Source organism: Anomaloglossus baeobatrachus, chromosome 5 (assembly GCF_048569485.1).
Source record: "Anomaloglossus baeobatrachus isolate aAnoBae1 chromosome 5, aAnoBae1.hap1, whole genome shotgun sequence".
Lineage (NCBI taxonomy): Eukaryota > Metazoa > Chordata > Amphibia > Anura > Aromobatidae > Anomaloglossus > Anomaloglossus baeobatrachus.
In genome coordinates this window covers 554403691-554424066 of record NC_134357.1, presented here as the reverse complement: position 1 = coordinate 554424066, position 20376 = coordinate 554403691, and the positions used below count along the sequence as shown (strand labels likewise).

Genomic DNA, 20376 nt, shown 5'->3' with positions numbered 1-20376 from the left:
CAACAAGTGAAAAATCAAAGTTCCCCACCAGATATAATTAATTTAACACAAGAAGAAGTACGCCTACGTCTGAGTAAATTAAACATTGACAAATCCCCAGGGCCAGATGGCATTCATCCACGAATATTGAGGGAATTGAGCTCCGTAATTCACAGACCGCTGTATCTCATCTTTTTAGACTCGTTTGTAACAGGGTTGGTGCCTCAGGATTGGAGGACTGCTCATGTGGTACCGATATTTAAGAAAGGTAAGAGGGTAGATCCAGGCAACTACCGTCCAGTAAGCCTGACATCAGTAGTATGCAAAGTTTTTGAGGGCATTTTAAGGGATGACATGCAAAAATATGTTGCAGAAAATAATATAATAACTGACAGACAGCATGGATTCATGAAAGATAAGTCGTGTCTAACCAACCTGTTGGGGTTCTATGAGGGGGTAAGTGCAAACCTGGATATTGGTAATGCAGCTGATGTGATTTATTTGGACTTTTCAAAGGCATTTGATACTGTAACACATAATAGGCTTATACTAAAGCTCCAGAAGCAAAGACTAGGGGAAACTATATGCAACTGGGTAAAGAATTGGCTAAAAGATAGGAAACAAAGAGTAGTCATAAATGGTATATTCTCTAAATGGGCTATAGTCAGCAGTGGAGTGCCGCAGGGATCTGTGCTAGGACCAATTCTTTTTAATCTCTTTATTAATGACCTTGTGGATGGGATTGATAGTAAACTGTCAGTCTTTGCTGATGACACCAAACTATGTAGGATATTAAAAACTGACCTTGATAGTACAATATTACAAAAAGATCTGGATAAGATGTCAGAATGGGCAGATACTTGGCAAATGAGATTTAATGTTGATAAATGTAAAGTAATGCACCTAGGACGGAGTAATCCTATAGCTGCGTATACATTAAATGGAAGTAAACTTGGGACTACAGAACAGGAGAAGGACTTGGGTATTCTCATTACAAATAAGCTGAGCAGCAGCACTCAATGTCAGGCAGCAGCTGCAAAAGCAAACAAGATTCTAGGGTGTATAAAAAGAGAGATTAGATCCCGTGATCCCAACGTATTGTTACCCCTCTATAAATCACTTGTAATGCCACATCTGGAATATGGGATCCAGTTTTGGGCTCCACATTTTAAAAAGGACATTCAGAAGTTAGAGTCAGTTCAAAGGCAGGCAACTAGACTATTACAAGGAATGGAAGGCCTCCTATATGATGACAGGTTGAAAAAGTTGGATATGTTTAGCTTAGAAAAAAGACGTCTCAGAGGAGATCTCATTTATATGTATAAATACATGTGTGGTTAATATAAAGGACTGGCACATGACTTATTTCTTCCAAACACAATACTAAGGACCAGGGGACACTGACTGCGAGTGGAAGAAAAGCGATTCCGACAGCTAAATAGCAAAGGGTTCTTTACAGTTAGAGCAGTTAGACTGTGGAATGCCCTACCACAAGAGGTAGTAATGGCAGATACTATAACAGTTTTTAAAAAAGGGCTGGATGACTTCCTCAGTACACAAAACATTGTTGGTTATAAGCAGGGCCAGATTAAGGTTGGTGGGGGCCCCTGGGCAGAAAATCTAGTGGGGGCCCAATAACGTTAACATTTTTAGCCATAACAGTAGAGCACGAACTGTAGCATTTAGATATAAATACTGTACCTCAGTCTCACATTCCCCCTTCTCAGCATACTGTGCCCTCCATACTGTGCCCTCACACTGGCCACCATGCCGCCCCTTCTCTATACTGCCTACCTGCTTCATTATCCAGTCACTATACTGTACCTCAGTCTCACATTCCCCCTCCTCAGCCTACTGTGCCCTCCATACTGTGCCCTCACACTGGCCACCATGCCGCCCCTTCTCTATACTGCCTACCTGCTTCATTATCCAGTCACTATACTGTACCTCAGTCTCACATTCCCCCTCCTCAGCCTACTGTGCCCTCCATACTGTGCCCTCACACTGGCCACCATGCCGCCCCTTCTCTATACTGCCTACCTGCTTCATTATCCAGTCACTATACTGTACCTCAGTCTCACATTCCCCCTCCTCAGCCTACTGTGCCCTCCATACTGTGCCCTCACACTGGCCACCATGCCGCCCATTCTCTACACTGGAACGAAGAAAAAAAATTATTCAGCTCACCCGTATATGTATCCGCTCAGTTCAGGTGGGATGCAGGATGTCCACCGGACAGGCAGGTCCGTAGAGGCAATAGCAAGGAGAAAGGATGGGACTCAGCACCAATTCCAGGATAGCAAAAATATAAATCCAACGAAAAAAATATAAAAGTGTAGAAACTTTATTCAATGATTAAAAATCCAAGAAAAACATCATCGGTTCCATGAAAACATCATGGCTTGACGCGTTTCGGACAGTTGGAATATAGATAAGTCCTTAATCATAAGCATAAAAATACACAGTGGAACCAAACATATAGAGCTTACCATGGAGAATGAAGGGCTGACCAGCTGATCAGCCCTTCATTCTCCATGGTAAGCTCTATATGTTTGGTTCCACTGTGTATTTTTATGCTTATGATTAAGGACTTATCTATATTCCAACTGTCCGAAACGCGTCAAGCCATGATGTTTTCATGGAACCGATGATGTTTTTCTTGGATTTTTAATCATTGAATAAAGTTTCTACACTTTTATATTTTTTTCGTTGGATTTATATTTTTGCTATCCTGGAACTGGTGCTGAGTCCCGTCCTTTCTCCTTGCCATTCTCTATACTGCCTACCTGCTTCATTATCCAGTCACTATACTGTACCTCAGTCTCACATTCCCCCTCCTCAGCCTACTGTGCCCTCCATACTGTGCCCTAACACTGGCCACCATGCTGCTACTTCTCTGTACTGCTTATCCCCCCCACTACACAGTCTCTCTACTATGCCCCTCACACTTTTCTTTCCCAATACTGTCCACTTACAATTTTCTCCCACCATACTGCTGCCTCACACTTTCCAATGGTGCCCCCCTGATTGCTGTGCAGGGACAAATATACCACATGTCTTCCAAAGGTACGCCCAAGTACAGTGTACAGGAGAATACATGACTGGTACACGCAGGGCCGGCTCCAGGTTTTTGTAGGCCCTGGGCGAAAGAGTCCTAGTGGGCCCCATCCACACATAGACATGCACAGATACATACACATACAGGCATATGTACACATATATATTTAAAGAGAAATTAACAAAAACACATATAAACAGACATAAATCTAGACGAAGTCATATACACTGACATACATAGATGACATACACAGATCATACACAGATACACATCATACATGCACACACAGACACATTTTTATATTTTTTATATATATTTCTAATATTGTGAAGCCGGCAACAGCCTCATTCACCTCCCTGCTTGTCTCCATCCAGCTCCTCCTGGGCACGTGTCTGTGCCACGCTGATTGGTGGCCAACACTAACAGACATGGCCGCATATAGAGAACACTAACACTGCTGTATATACATCACAAGAGAGGCTGGGGACATACACATTACTGGGGGGCATACATATTACTGAGGAAAGGGGTTTATATCAATGGGGGCATACAGCTCTAGAGGGGGACAGTGGCTCTGAAGTGGGGGGACAAACAGCTCTGAGTTGGGGGGGTGACATGCAGCTCTGGGGGTATACAGCTTTGGGGTGGAGGGGACATACAACTCTGGGGGAATAGTTGTATGAAGCTCCCATAGTCCTCCATATAGTATTATGTAGCCTCCATGTAGCATTATGCAGCCCCCATATGGCACTATGCAGCCCCCATATGGCACTATGCAGCCCCCATATGGCACTATGCAGCCCCCATATGGCACTATTCAGCCCCCATATGGCACTATGCAGCCCCCATATGGCACTATGCAGCCCCCATATGTAACTATGCAACCCCCATATTACATTAAGCAGCCCCTATATAGTACAATGCAGACCCATATAGCAGTAGGAACCCTCATGTCTTATACAGCCCCCATATAACACAATGCAGGCCCATATAGCATTAGGCACCCTTATGTAGTACACAGCCCCTATATAGCACAGTGCAGACCTAGATAGCATTAGGCATCCTCACATAGTACACAGCCCCTATACAGCACAGAGCAGACCAGATAATATTAAGCACCTTCACGTAGTACACAGCCCCTATATAGCACAATACAGAGCCAGATAGCATTAGTCATCCTCACATAGTACACAGCCCCTATACAGCATAGAGCAGACCAGATAATATTAAGCACCTTCACGTAGTACACAGCCCCTATATAGCACAGTGCAGAGCCAGATAGTATTAGGCATCCTCATGTAGTATACAGCCAGTATATAGCACAGTACAGACCCAGATAGTGTTAGGCATCCTCACGTAGTACACAGCCCCTATATAGCACAGTGCAGAGCCAGATAGTATTAGACATCCTCATGTAGTATACAGCCAGTATATAGCACAGTACAGACCCAGATAGTGTTAGGCATCCTCACATAGTACCGGGTTTACTGTGATACAGACACCAGATGTTATACAATATACACATTATATACCATCTGATGTGTGTACACAGTATATCACACTACTCTGTACACTGGATGTGGTATACCATGTACACAGTATATCACACTGCTCTGTACACTGGATGTGGTATACCATGTACACAATATATCACACTGCTCTGTACACTGGATGTGGTATCCCATGTACACAGTATATTACACTGCTCTGTACACTGGATGTGGTATCCCATGTACACAGTATATCACACTGCTCTGTACACTGGATGTGGTATCCCATGTACACAGTATATCACATTGCTCTGTACACTGGATGTGGTATACCATGTACACAGTATATCACACTGCTCTGTACACTGGATGTGGTATACCATGTACACAGTATATCACACTACTCTGCACACTGGATGTGGTATACCATGTACACAGTATATCACACTGCTCTGTACACTGGATGTGGTATCCCATGTACACAGTATATCACACTGCTCTGTACACTGGATGTGGTATCCCATGTACACAGTATATCACACTGCTCTGTACACTGGATGTGGTATATAATGTACACAGTATATCACACTGCTCTGTACACTGGATGTGGTATACCATGTACACAGTATATCACACTGCTCTGTACACTGGATGTGGTATATAATGTACACAGTATATCACACTGCTCTGTACACTGGATGTGGTATACCATGTACACAGTATATCACACTGCTCTGTACACTGGATGTGGTATACAATGTACACAGTATATCACACTGCTCTGTACACTGGATGTGGTATATAATGTACACAGTATATCACACTGCTCTGTACACTGGATGTGGTATACCATGTACACAGTATATCACACTGCTCTGTACACTGGATGTGGTATACCATGTACACAGTATATCACACTGCTCTGTACATTGGATGTGGTATACCATGTACACAGTATATCACACTACTCTGTACACTGGATGTGGTATACCATGTGCACAGATATACAATGTCCTGCACTGATCACACCTGGGCCTATAGCACCTCACATATTCTATATGTAATATGGGCCATATAGTGTAATGTGTGCTGCAGGCTCAGATGTGATCAGTGCAGGATCTGGGTAGTGATGTTTGTGCTGGAGCTCAGTGTGAGTTATTGCAGGGGAGGGATGAGGCTGAAGACCCGGCACTGACAGCCCGACCTGATCTGCAGCAGGTCACACTCCTGCAATAACTCACACTGGTCCTGCCGGCAGAGCTGCCGCTGACACTATGGAATCCCGTCCTGCTCCCTCCTCACAGCAACCTCCTGCCCGGCATCATGATGGATGACGTCACACTCACCGTCATCCACAGAGGCCTCTGCTCCGGTCCTCCCACAAGCTCCTGTACAGCACGAAGCAGCAACAGCAGGCGCGCGGTGACGCCATCCATGCAGACGCAGCCCACACAGCGTGCAGTGGGCGTGTCTGCAGCACAGTGCCGGCCGGGATTGAAAATCTTTAAAGGTACAGTGCGGTCCTGAACACTGCGGCGTTAATAAAATGGCGGCCACACAGATGGTGGTGGGGGCCCCCTCAGAAGCTCTTGTGGTGGGGGCCCCTGGGCTGAAGCCCCGTCTGCCCCGCCTATAATCCGGCCCTGGTTATAAGTGACTTGGTGACCAGGTGTAGAACTGGTGGAGGAAGGTTGAACTAGATGGACCTAGGTCTTTTTACAACCTTAGTAACTATGTAACTATGTATGTGTGGCATGTTCAATTTGTTGAACGTGCCGCACAAATGATTAACCCCCATCACACGTACTTACCTTCCATACAACCTCGCTGTGGGCAGCGAACGTCCACTTCCTGGAGTGGGAAGGACGTTTGGCGTCACATTGACGTCACATCGACGTCACGCGGCAGCCGGCCAATAGAAGCGGAGGGGCGGAGCTGAGCGGGACGTAAACATCCCGCCCACCTCCTTCCTTCCGCATTGTGGGCCGGGAGCCGCAGGACGCAGGTAAGATCTGTTCATCGTTCCCGGGGTGTCACACACTGCGATGTGTGCTACCCCAGGTACGATGAACAATCTGACGTGCAATTCTAGAGAAAGGTACGATGTGTATGCGATGAACGTTTTAACGTTCAATCGCAATCGCACGTACCTGTCACACACTGCAATGTAACTTACGATGCCGGATGTGCGTCACTTACAACGTGACCCCGCCGACACATTGTAAGATACGTTGCAGCGTGTAAAGCTTGCTTTAGTCTGGTTCAGTAGGCTGCACAATCATGGGGAAGACTGCTGACTTGACAGATGTCCAGAAAGCAGTAACTGACGCACTCCAAAAGGAGGGTAAGCCACAAAAAGTCATTGCTAAAGAAGCTGGCTGCTCACAGAGTGCTGTATGCAAGCATATTAATGGAAAGTGGAGTGTAAGGAAAAAGTGTGGCAGAAAAAGGTGCACAAGCAATCGAGATAACCGAAGCCTTCACATGATTGTTGTGAGAAAGCCATTCAAAAATTTTGGGGAGATTCACAAAAAGTGGACTGCTGCTTGAGTGAGTGCTTCAAGCCACAACACACAGATGTATCCAGGATATGGGCTTCAAGTGTCTCATTTATTGTGTCAAGCGATTCATGACCAATAGACGCCAGATGTGTCTTACCTGGGCCAAGGAGAAAAGAACTGGACTGTTGCTCAGTGGTCCAAGGTGTTGTTTGTAGATGAAAGTAAATTTGCATTTCATTTGAAAATCAAGATCCCAGAGTCTGGAGGAAGAGTGGAAAAGCCACAATCCAAGCTGTTTGAGGTCTAGTGTGATATTTCCACAATCAGTGATGGCTTGGGGAGCCATGTAATTTGCTGGTGTAGCTCCACTGTGGTTTATCAAGACCGAAGTCAGTGCAGCCGTCTACCAGGTAATTTTAGAGCACTTCATGCTTCCCGCTGCCGACAAGCTTTTTGGAGATGGAAATTTCATTTTCCAGCAAGAAAATCACACCTGTCCACACTGCCAAAAGTACCAACACCTGCTTTAAAGGGGGTGGTTCACCTATTTTTTAATGTTTCACTATCAATTTAAATCCCTATAACAAGTCTCTCTTTAATGGGGGAGGGGAGGATGAGCAGAGCACAGTGTCTGTGTGTGAGAGCAGAGAGCAGTGTGGGTGTATGTGTGAGAGCAAAGCGCAGTGTGTGTAAGGGCTCGTGCGCATGTTGCGTACTTACATGCATTTACGCTCTGTATTGCAATGCAGCATAAATGCATGCATCCCCTGCACAATCTATGTAGATTTTGCATGAGACGTGCGCACGTTGCTTTTTTGAACGCAGCGATTTGGGTGCTAAAATTTTGACCCAAATCCGGGCGTTCATAAAAGCAGCATGTCAATTATTTTTGCGTTCTGGATGCAGCTCCCACTCTGTCTATGGTGGGGGCAGCATCCCGAGCGCATGAAATCGGCTTTTTTTTTGACAAAAATACTGCATTCATTATGCAGTGTTTCTGCAGCGATTTGAAGCGCACATGTGCTGTCAAATCGCTGCAGAATATTTTGCAATTACGTGCGCATGAGCGTTAAGAGCAGAGCGCTGTGTGTGTGTGTGTGAGCGAGCGAGCAGAGCGCAGTTTTTGTGTGAGAGCAGAGACTAGTGTGTGTGTCTGTGTGTGAAAGAGCAGAGCGCAGTGTATGTGTGTGAGAGAGCAGACTGTGGCAACCCTGAGGCTTCAGTCGCCACAAAGGTACTGCATCTCAGCCAGAGGTGTGGTGCCCCATCCTTGGTTAAGGAAGAGGTCATCCACCGGTGTGCACACAAAACACAACACTCTCATCAGCAACACTCCACTGGACCGTGGGTAGGGCAAGATGAACCTTTGATATCGCCATAGGAACGCACAGTCAGAGCCAGGCTGGGGGGTGGAGTCTAGTTAGTGGGATCAGCCTGCAGAAAGTGAGATAGAGGGAAGGAGGAGTGAAGACCTGTGGCCTGGAGCTGGTGCAGCTCGGCCCAGGCACAAGAGAGAAGAGGTCCTAGAGCCTACGGGAAGTGCGCCATACACCCGTGGTCTTGCTCCACATACGATATATATTGGAGTGGAGGGACTTGGCCGCAAACAGGGATCCGGTCCCTAGACTAGAGGAGAAGAACCAATGTGCTCTAGTAAAACCGGAGGCTAAGGATACAGCTAGTACCGAAGCCAACTCCACACACGAATCCGCTGGAAGGTGACCATATAGGGCCAAGGGATAGAGCTTCAAGCCACCTGACAGGGTCCACAGACACGGGCTTATGGCACTGGGTGCGTAGGCACGGGACAGGCTGGCAAGAAGTCAGTGCAGGAGGACGACCAGGGAAGGAACATAAGAAGGATGCACCGGTCTTAACCTTCGAACTACCCGGGATCGACTGGAGCCCTTCACAGTGGAACCCAGCACTTCAAAGGCGGTCACTGACTAGTCGTGTTAACTTGAAACCTGCTACAGTGAGTAAAAACCTTGAGACTGCATCCCTGTGTCACTCCATCATCACTCCATCATTCACCTGCGCCTCTGGCCCTGCACCCCCGCCATCACCGACTACTACCCCCATCAGCTCTACCTGTGGAGACCTATAACAACTCATCTGCGTCACCATCTGCCCCAGAGGCAGCGTCGGCTATCCCTGGCAGAGTACCTCAGGTGGCGTCACGAATAACTATCATCATCCCTCGTAAAAACCAGGCCTTGCCGCAGCGACATCCCACCCCAAGACTAGGACCGGCCCGGTAACAAGGGCTCCACGGCCCTGGTGCGGGCACGTCATCTTGGCATCACGAACAGGATACTTTGCGCCTTAAAGACTGTGTAAAAAGGACTGCACTGGCGTCTATTAAAAAGAACAGGTGCCATGTGTAATCAGATGGCCTGGGTGTATCCGCCCTTCATGGGCTGGGTAGTGGTATGGCGCGAAAATCCGTGCCCGCCCCCTGCAGCAATCACAGAAAAACGAAACCTTACCAAAGTGCCCAGAAGTCCCGCATTCCCAGTAAGTAAAATAACATGGTATAACGGCGCAGGACTCAGAACGCCCCATAGCGAGCAGCAACCGGAGCAACCTGGAGTGCAGGGTGGAAGCGACAGACTCCCCTGGCCGTCCAGGAGATGCACCAGTACCGCGACTAGCCCTAGCCCCGGACTTCCTAGAGGAGGTGAAGCTGTTCGGATGCTGGCTGTTGGAGCTCCAGAAGGGTACCATCCAGAAGTGGCAGGAGTCCCTGATGGGGGTGTGGCAGAGGGGCGTGCCCTTATGGAACGGGCGACGCCGACCCTAGCGGAGGAGACTAGCACCAAAGAGGTAATGGTAGTGACAACCCCTGTTGCCCTAGTAGCCGAGGACACCCTGGTGGGACCCTTTGCAACCCCCCCAGCTCTTGTACCCTGTCAGGTTTGTCAGTGTTTGGCCAGGGATGTCATGGCTGGTGGCGGAAAAGGATTGGCGGCCTCTCTGCAGCCCACCCTGTCTCAAAGCGCCATCAAGGTGTCGTGCCAGCAGCAGCTGACCAAACTGTTAGCGGAGCAGGAGCAGCGCCAGGCCAAATGGGATGCAATGGAGGTCCGCAACATGGCTGCTAAGCAGCAGCTCCGCAAAGCCCGACCTTCCAAGCGGGGACCGCTGAGGCACGGGATAGTGATCAAGTTTGACCTGGAGCGGGGATGGGGCTTCATTAGCGAGCCCGGTCTCGCAAAGGACAACTTTGTCTCCCGGCGAGACGTAGAAGCCCACCTACAGAAGGGTCATCCTGGTCGCGACCTGTACCCAGGCGATGAGGTGGTGTACTCCCGACATAAGGGTGAAAGGGGTTGGTACGCCCTGAATGTAAAAACCCAGCTCTTGGAGGAAGCTGCACTGGAGTGCACACCTGACCGGGAACTGGCCCTAGTCAGCATAACAAACATTGCATCCTGTGACCAGGGCACACAGACACTGGGTCTGAGCTACAGCGTGCCGGGGTACATGAACTGCTCTGAGCTGGGAAGCCGCAGACCTGATGCCAGAGAGTAAAAAGTATCTGAAGGAATGTAAATAGTTAATTTGCTTGAAAATAGTTAACCGGTTTGATAGCATTGATAACTTTGCTGATAATGTTTTCTTGTTTAAAAACGGACATCTGGATCACTGCACTATGTGTGATCAGGACTGCTCTTGTATAGAGTTAAAAAAGGTCCGTGGAGCCTCTGTTAGGAGTCTCAACACAGAAACCTACTCCACACTGATGAGGGGCAATACCCCGAAACGGCTGTCTGTGGATGGATACCTGGCCTTGGTATTTCCCTTGTCATATCTTTAAACTTGTCAAAAAGTTGGATATTGACTAAAAGGGCCACTTAATATGGTGGTTATGGTGATCTCCTAAAAAGAGTCACCCCTTGGCTGGGCCCTTCCCGGAGGGATATCTGGCTGGTTTCTGTGTTGAGACTCCTAACAGAGGCTCCACGGACCTTTTTTATTTACATATTTCCCAGGGGGCAATGTACCTAGGATTTCACTGTCTTGAGCGCCCTCGCTGGCTGCCGGCAGTGTTTTCTCTGGCTGGTCTCCCCGAGATCAGTGATTGTCTTGTATAGAGTTTGCACTGGTTACAGTGCCCCCTAGCAGAATTCAAAGACCACAGGAGTTAAAACCAGTCTGGTGTGCTGAAGTAATGAAGCGTGGTCAGGAACGCTCTGTCGCACGCCCAGAGCCAACGTTGGGGGTTTGTTTGCGTCGGTCCCCACAGGAATCCATACAACAGATTTTTGGATTTAGATGGATGAAACTATTGTGAATATTACAGATCATCCAACTTAGATGGAGAAAGTACGGATGGATACATGGACATTTTTTAGAACTTCTTTTTTACACTTTTCACAGTTTTTGCATATATTTTTATATAAATATTACATGGACATTTTTCTAATTTTTTTTTTCCACTCATCACATTTTTTGTATATATATATATATTTATATACGTACGGTATATATGTATGTTCATATATATTTTATATTTTTTTCTTATTATAACATTCATACACAAACTTAAACATTTTTATAATTTTCTGGATATATTTACACATAATATATTTTCACACCTTTTATATAATTAATAAATTCTATATATTTATATAATATAGCGTATTTTTCGGACCATAAGACGCACTTTTTTTCCTCCAAATTTGGGAAGAAAGTGTGGGGTGCGTCTTATGGTCTGAATGTCAAAGCGGGGTACCCTCGGGGTAGGGAGCTGTGGGGAGTCAGCGCTATACAGTGGGATCACAGGAGGCAGGGAGGGTCACTGCTGCAGGAAGCCAGCGGCTGGAGAAACCACGTGTGCCCGCTGCTTAAATTAAACGAATATTCATTAGCTGCTCCCCGCCCACCTCTCCCTGCAGTCAGTGAGCAGCAAATCAATACTTGTTTAATGTAAACAGAGGTCACACGTGGGGGCTCCAGACGCCGGCTTCCTGCAGCGGCTGGGGAGACTGTGTTTAGGAGGCAGGAGCAGGGTGCCGCTGCAGTTATGTCTGGCCTGGAGGATGTGCAAATCACTGCAGTGTCCGGACCAGAGCACGGCATACCATCACAGCACAGCCCGCAGTCTCTGTGCTGAGTGCTCACATTGCTTTCATTTTGATCCTTCCTCTGCACCAGAAACAGTCTCCCGTAGCTGAACAAGGACCTGCAGTGATGTAATGAAGAGGGGTGGGCCAGAACAGCACAAAACAGCACAGTGCCCCGCCTCTTCATTACATCACTGCAGGTCCTCAAGATATGGGAGACTTTGCTTCTAGTGCCAGGACCAAACTGAAGCATGGTGAGCATCACATCTGTAAAAGTAAGGAAATAAATAATATAGTATATAAAGGCATTACTGTACACCTGGATGGGTTGGATCATATATATATATATATATATATACACACACACAGTGTATAACTATATATATGTATATATATATTATATACATACACACACACACAGTATATAACTATAAAACACACACAGTATATAACGCTATATATACACACACACAGTATATAACTATATACACACAGTATATAACGCTATATACACACACACACACACACACACACACACACACAGTATATAACTCTATATATACACACACACCCACCAGATTGGAGGATCACATATAATGATGGGGAATATACATATTCCACGATGGGGGCCATATATACCTGGAAGGTACCCAGAATGGGGGATATGAGTACAGAATTTGGGATATTATTACCTCCATATCACCCTGTCAGCAGTGAAATAACAGTGTGTCATGACCACATTTTTTTACTTTAATTTTTCTATTTTTTTCCTCCTCTAAAACAAGGGTGCGTCTTATAGTCCAGTGCGTCTTATAGTCCGAAAAATACGGTATATGTCAATTTTTTCACTTACTTTTGGTATATATTCATACACATGAACTTACACATTTATTTATTGATTTTTTCGCATATATTTACATGTACAGATGCATCTTTACATTCTTTATATAATGAATTATATATTTATATATTAAATACATATATATTAGTATATTTATACATACTCTCTTATATGGGTATATGTATACGTTTTCTAGGTTTTAATAATTATATATATTCATTCATTCACCTTTTTTTGTATATATTTATTTTTACACACATGTATATGATTCATTTTATCACTTTTTTGCACATATTGCATATAATTTTACACATAAATTGATATATATATATCTTTCTTTATCTGTATATAATTTATTATTTTATTACATATTTATTAATTTCTGATTATCACCCTTTAAATAGTAAATGTTTGTTAGATTGTTATTATGTCCATGTGAATTGAATGTGAATTGTTCCTTTGATCTATCTCCTTTCTTTTGTTATGGGCTAGTGTGATTACGTGGTGACGTGTCACTCCTCGCTCCCCTTCACTTTTCCGGACCCAGGGGAGCGATGAGTGCATTACACCCTGTACTTCCTGTGGTGTGAGCTCAGTTTTGCAGCCTCCGTAACGGTTGCCATGCCAACGCATCCTGTAACTCCCTCCCCTCCACTCTCCTATTGAGAGTGGGGGGAAGTTACGTAGGACACCGCAGCATGGACTTCCGGTCCGGGCGGTGCAGACACTAGCACCGACATACCGCTGAGGTTAGAAGTATAAAATCCCCCTCTGTACACCCCACTACTACCCTCATGAAGAAGCCCCCTGGCGAAACGTGTCAGGATATCTGTTCCTCCTCACACACATCCTGCACGGTATTTTTCTTAGCCTGACACTTTGTCTATATTTTGGCTGTATGGTATTTATCCTCAGCCTGATATTCTGGATCTACCTTGGCTGCTTTGTTCACTTCAGATAAGCTAACTGCTCTGCTGTATTCCTATATACACATCTATTTGGCTCTTTAATTCCTTATATTTTTTGCTTGATTATTTTGTAGAGCCTATCACATAGTGTTATATATATGTATTTTACAGGTAAAAATATCTTCAGATTCAATGGCTATACCTGAATTTTCAATATGAAAATATGCGATATCCATTTTTTTGTATGTTTGATATTTTGTTCCTTTGTGCAATCCCTTGGGTCAGTGCAATATATTAAGCTATCACTATCTGGCTTTAATATAGCACTTTAGTATATCTGGTTGGTGCAATAGTATATATCCTTTCTGGGCTGTGCAATAAACACTATGAACTTTCTATTTATTATGATACATTTGCACTAATTTTGATCTACTTTATTTTTGGCCCACAGTGATCCCTACTTATCAAATTTGAGAAATCCTCTTTCTGGCTGGGTTGGAGCAATAATATATATATTTTTTTGGACTGTGCAATAAATATTATGAACTTTCTGCTTATCTAATATATAAAGCTGGGTGTATGTGTGTGTGTATGTCCGCTAAAGGAATTTGCACCGTCGCATTTACAATCACGAAATTTTGTACAGACACTCCATGTGACTCAGGAAACGTCATGGACTATGTTTGGACAAGAAAATTTAACCCCGCGCTTTACAGTTACTCTCCACAAATCCTACCTCCATTAAAGTTAATGGCGCTGCGAGCTATTAGGTCATTAATAGGAGCTGTGAGTGGTTGCTATAGGAACAAAGGACATTGTTAGTACAAGAAGCTTATGTGTGAGGTAATAAGATGTCGGTGGGGAGATGGATAGAGAGAGACAGAAAGAGACAGAGAGTGAAAGAGACTGACAAAGGCAGACAGACACAGACAGACAGGGAAAGACACAGGAAGACAGGGAAAGAGACAGACAGAGAGACAGACAGAGACAGGGAAAGAGACAGACGGGGAAAGAGACAGAGACAAGGAAAGAGACAGAAACAAGTAAAGAGACAGATGGGGAAAGAGACAGAGACAAGTAAAGAGACAGGGAAAGAGACAGAGACAAGTAAAGAGACATGGAAAGAGACAGACAGACTGGGAACGAGACAGACGGGGAACAACAGGGGGGTAAGAGACAGGCGGGGAAAGAGACAGACGGGGAAAGAGACAGACGGGGAAAAAGACAGATGGGCAAAGAGACAGACCTGGAACGAGACAGACTGGGAAAGAGACTGACAGACAGAGAAACAGAGATAAAGATAGAGAGACTGATACAGAGACAGACAGAGAAACTGATACAGACAGACAGAGACAGACACACAGAGACAGAGTCAGACAGAAACTCGAAGAGAGACAGAGAGACAGTTACTATCCCAGGCAACGTCCTGGTACTACAGCTAGTAATGATATATTTGCACTAGTTTGGATTTACTTTATTTTTCACTACAGTGACCCCTAGTGACCACAATGAGTAATTTATTCTCTAGGCAAAAAATTCTATTCATTAATATTTTGTGGATATTTGCTATTTAGCATATTTGCACATTTGGGTAGGTGCAATAATATATATTATTTATTGGTTACAAATTGTTGTGATATACTTTGTTCAAATCGGCACATATGAATATTTGGATCAACCGATTGGATTAATCTCTTTATTTTTTGCAGAAATTGTGACCTCCAGTGACTTCTATAAGAATTTTTCATCCCGGGCAAAAAACCTTTTTATCAACAGCTAATGGATATCTGTCATTTGCCATTAGAATTTTTTTTCTGATGTAAACATGTGCTTTTATGGATGATTTGTTGAGGAAAAATGTTCTCTGCATATCCCCACTATTTATTGGAATTGTTTAGTTTGTTTTTAATTTCTTCAATAAAGAAATAGATTTTTTATAAAAGAGAGAGACAACTTTTCTGGCTTCAAACTCGGTTTGTTTTCATAGGTGTTGTTGATTAGGAGGTAGCCATTGTGAATGAGAGTTGGCCATTCTTTTTGGTTTCGTCTAATTATCTGTATCCTTACAATCTTTTCAGGCCAAAATGGACATAAAGTCCAGAGAGTACTCAAGGTAGTCAAGGAAAGGTAGTAAAGGAAAATTGATGTCAAGTCAGCCATTTTGTGAAATCCAATATGGCGTCCGCGTATGAGTCAGGGCAAATGGAAACATTGTTTTTCTTATTGCTTATACAATAACCTTTCCAGAAATGTATAGTTTTCATATTCTCCAAAAAATTCGAAATCGAAACATAGTGACCCTGACTATGGGATCAGATTCTGGTCGAGACATGTTGGAATCTGATCCAAAACATGCAGAGAAGGATTCAGGCAGTGTTCAAAGCCCAAATGTGGATTTACAAAATCCGATTTAGGAGCAAAACAGAAGAATGCAGTGACATGACAAGAATCTGCATAACTAATCATATGCTAAATAGTTACAAGTGAAATTTATGTATGAGATAGCCAAAATGATTGTTTATAAAATGATGGTAGACTCATGTTAAATAAAATAGTGGATGGGGAGATATGGAGCCTGAAAGTAAAAGATTAAAAACATTTTTACCCTTTTGCTCATCAGTGTCGAAAAATGTGAAATGTTCAATGCACATGGGATATTGCTTTTTATTTTATTTTCTATTAGTAACTGTATATATTATAATTCTAATGTCACTTCTAATGTGCTTTTTGCCTTTGTTTTCTTACTTGCCTTTACTTTGACTGTCTCTTTTGTGTGTATTCTTCTACACTTTGTCAACTACAGGTGCATCACAATAAATTAGAATATCATCAAAAAGTTAATTTATTTCAGTAATTCAATACAAAAAGTGAAACATATTATATGTAGTCATTACACACAGAGGGATCTATTTCACGTGTTTATTTATGTTAATGTTGAGGATTATGGCTTACAGCCAATGAAAATCCAAAAGTCATTATCTCAGAAGATTACAATATTATCTAAGACCAACTGAAAAAATGTTTTTACAGTAAATTACTCAATACTTGATCAGGGCTTCTTTTGCATGAATTGCAGCATCAATGCGGCGTGGCATGGAGGCGATCAGCCTGTGGCACTGCTGAGGTGTTATGGAAGCCCAGGTTGCTTTGCTAGCAGCCTTCAGCTTGTCTGCATTGTTGGGTCTGGTGTCTCATCTTCCACTTGACAATACCCCATAGATTCTCTATGGGGTTTAGGTCAGACGAGTTTGCTGGCCAATCAAGCACAGTGATACTGTGGTTACTAAATCAGGTATTGGTAATTTTGGCAGTGTGGACAGGTGCCAAGTCCTGCTGGCAAATTAAATCTCCATCTCCAAAAAGATTGTCAGCAGAGGGAAGCATGAAGTGCTCTAAAATTTCCTGGTAGACGGTTGTGCTGACTTTGGTCTTGATAAAACACAGTGGACCTGGATTGTGTAAACTCATATTAGACATTAAACAGCTTAGATTGTGGCCTCTCCACTCTTCCTCCAGGGTCTGGCACCTTGATTTTCAAATGAAATGCAAAATTTAGCATAACATGCATATGACTCATAGGTCTAGGGAATACTCTGAATACATATATGCACGTTGGGTCCTCAGATGCAGAGCGTCCTGTTTATAGTTTGTATATACCTGCACATATATATCACATATGTACAGTTCCGAAAATAGTTCATTAAATATATTTAGAAGATAAATGGTATAAAAAACAGAGATCCCTACCTATACAGCCGCGGAGGCATCGCGCATGCGCGATAGCGATGCCATGACGTTCACCTCACATGATTGATTGGCCCACAGCTGATTTGATTTATGCGGGCTTTTTAAACCCCTATGGACATGCAGCTCCATGACCATGACGCTTCCAGGGACGGTGGTAGCTGTTTAGCGCTACAGGATTCTTCTGTGCTGCTGCCGATTCTATCAGAGAAAGACGCCATGGATCTGCATGTCCAACTATCTTTTCTTTATGGCAAGTAGACTATACCTTGTTTATCTCACTATGTTTGCTTATTTTCCACACATGCTGGTGTTTCTCTATGAATCATATGTATGATATAATGCTCCAATCCTGATAGATTGCATTTACTTTCCATAGCCTCCTGATGAACCACAGTGTTTTTATGTGGGGAAACGCGTCGAGTGGAGACTGTTTCCAACTGATCTGATGATTGGCAGGTCACTATAACATTACTGGGACTGGATACCGTATGCCCTGACCTTTTTTGGACTCTTCTGGACTGCATATCTAAGTGGCTCATGTCACTAATGTTCTGAAGAAGAATATATAAAGTCCTTAAGTTAAGTTGGCTGTACGGTGTTTATCCATACTCCTTGTATGTACTTTTAGACAATTTGAATGTGTTTATTTGTCTGATATAACTATGAAAACCCTGTCCTTGGCATTCAAGGTCAGAGGTGACCGATTGGTATATGTCTATGACAAATGAATTTTGAAATTTCACTAAAGGTGTGGTACCTTGTATAAAAATCTATATTTAATAAATTAATTACACTTGGGAATATTTCGTCTTATGAAATGCAAAATTTACCTTCATCTGAAAACACCTTGGACCACTGAGCAAAAGTCCAGTACTTTTTCTCCTTGGCCCATGTAAAATGCTTCTGGCGTTGTTTATTGGCCATGAGTGGCTTGACACAAAGAATCCATAGATGTAGCCCATGTCCTTGGTATGTCTATGTATGGTGGCTCTTGAAGCACTTACTCCAGCAGCAGTCTCCTCCTTGTGAATCTCCTCCAAATTTTTGAATGGCCTTTTCTTAACAATCCTTTCAAGGCTGCATTATCCTGGTTGCTTGTGCACCTTTTTCTACCACACGTTTTCCATCCACTCAACTTTCCATGAATATGCTTTGATTCAGCACTCTCTGAATAGCCAGCTTCTTTAGCAATGACATTTTGTGGCTAAAGGTACTGTCACACATAACGAGATCGCTAGCGAGATCGCAGCTGAGTCACCGGTTTGGTGACGCAGTTGCGATCCCGTTAGCGATCTCGTTATGTGTGACACTTACCAGCGATCAGGCCCCTGCTGTGAGATCTCTAGTCGTTGCAGAATGGTCCAGGTCATTTTCTTCAAAGGCGATGTCCTGCTGGGCAGGACACATCGATGTGTTTGACACTGTATAACAGGATCACAGTGACTGCTGAGATCGTTATACAGGTCGCTACTGCGATCTGTATTGTTCTGCATCGCTGGTAAGATCTCACTGTGTGACATCTCACCTGCGACCTCCCAGCGACTTACCTGCGATCCCTATCAGGTCGCATCGTTTTTGGGATCGCAGGTAAGTCGTTGTGTGTGAAGGTACCTTTATCCTCCTTGGAGTGTGTGAATGAATGCCATCTGAACATCTGTCAAGTCAGCAGTCTTTCCTATGATTGTATAGCTTACTGAACCAGATTAAGGGACCATTTTAAAAGTTAGAAAGCCTTTGCAGGTGTTTTGTGGTAATTATTCTAATTTTCTGAGATAATGACTTTTGAGCCATAATCATCAACATTAACAGAAATAAACACTTGAAATAGATCACTTTATTTGTAATCACGCTATATAAATATATGTGTTTCACTTTTTGCATTGAATTACTGAAATTAACTTTTTGATGAGATTCTGAGATGCACCTGTATATGGCTTCTGCCTGTGTGAATTTTTCTTAATGGTCAACAAATTATAATTTTCAAGTAAAACATTTCTAAAACGTCTAGGTTAATGGCTAGGATAATGGCTTCCACCTGTGTGATTTTTGTGATGTTCAAAAAGATTGCATTTGTATGTAAAATATTTCCCACATTCTATCATGAAAAGGCATCTACCCTGTGTGAGTTCTCTGATGTGTAACAAAATTTGATTTATGTGCAAAACATTTCCCACATTCTGAACATGAAAAAGGCTGCTGCCCTTTGTGAGTTCTCTGGTGTGTAATAAGATGTGATTTACATGTAAAATATTTACCACATTCTGAACAAAAAAAGGGCTTCTCTCCAGTGTGAATTCTTTGATGTGTAACAAAATTTGATTTATGTGCAAAACATTTCTCACATTCTGAACATGAAAAAGGCTTCTCCCCTGTGTGAGTTCTCCGATGTGCAACAAAATTTGATTTCTGTGTAAAACATTTCCCACATTCTGAACATGAAAAAGGCTTCTCCCCTGTGTGAGTTCTTTGATGTGCAACAAAATTTGATTTCTGTGTAAAACATTTACCACATTCTGAACATGAAAATGGCGTCTTCCCTTTGTGAGTTCTCTGATGTATAACAAGATCTGATTTCTGTGCAAAACATTTCCCACATTCTGAACATGAAAATGGCTTCTCCCCTGTGTGAGTTCCCTGATGTGTAACAAACTTTGATTTATGTGTGAAACATTTCCCACATTCTGAACATGAAAAAGGCTTCTCCCCTGTGTGAGTTCTCTGGTAACTAAAAAACTCTGAAGAGAATCTTTTCTCCCCTGTGTGAATTTTTTTATGTATTTTTT

General features: G+C 43.5%; 1 protein-coding gene across 1 annotated transcript in view; it reads right to left on the bottom strand.

Annotated features, from left to right (window-relative positions):
- The window catches only part of LOC142312985 (uncharacterized), a 140146-nt gene that overhangs the window by 78878 nt on the left and 40892 nt on the right, over positions 1-20376 (bottom strand). Inside the window, 1 exon segment of the mRNA XM_075351974.1 lies at positions 19708-20326. Coding sequence (XP_075208089.1) covers positions 19708-20326 — 619 coding nt within the window.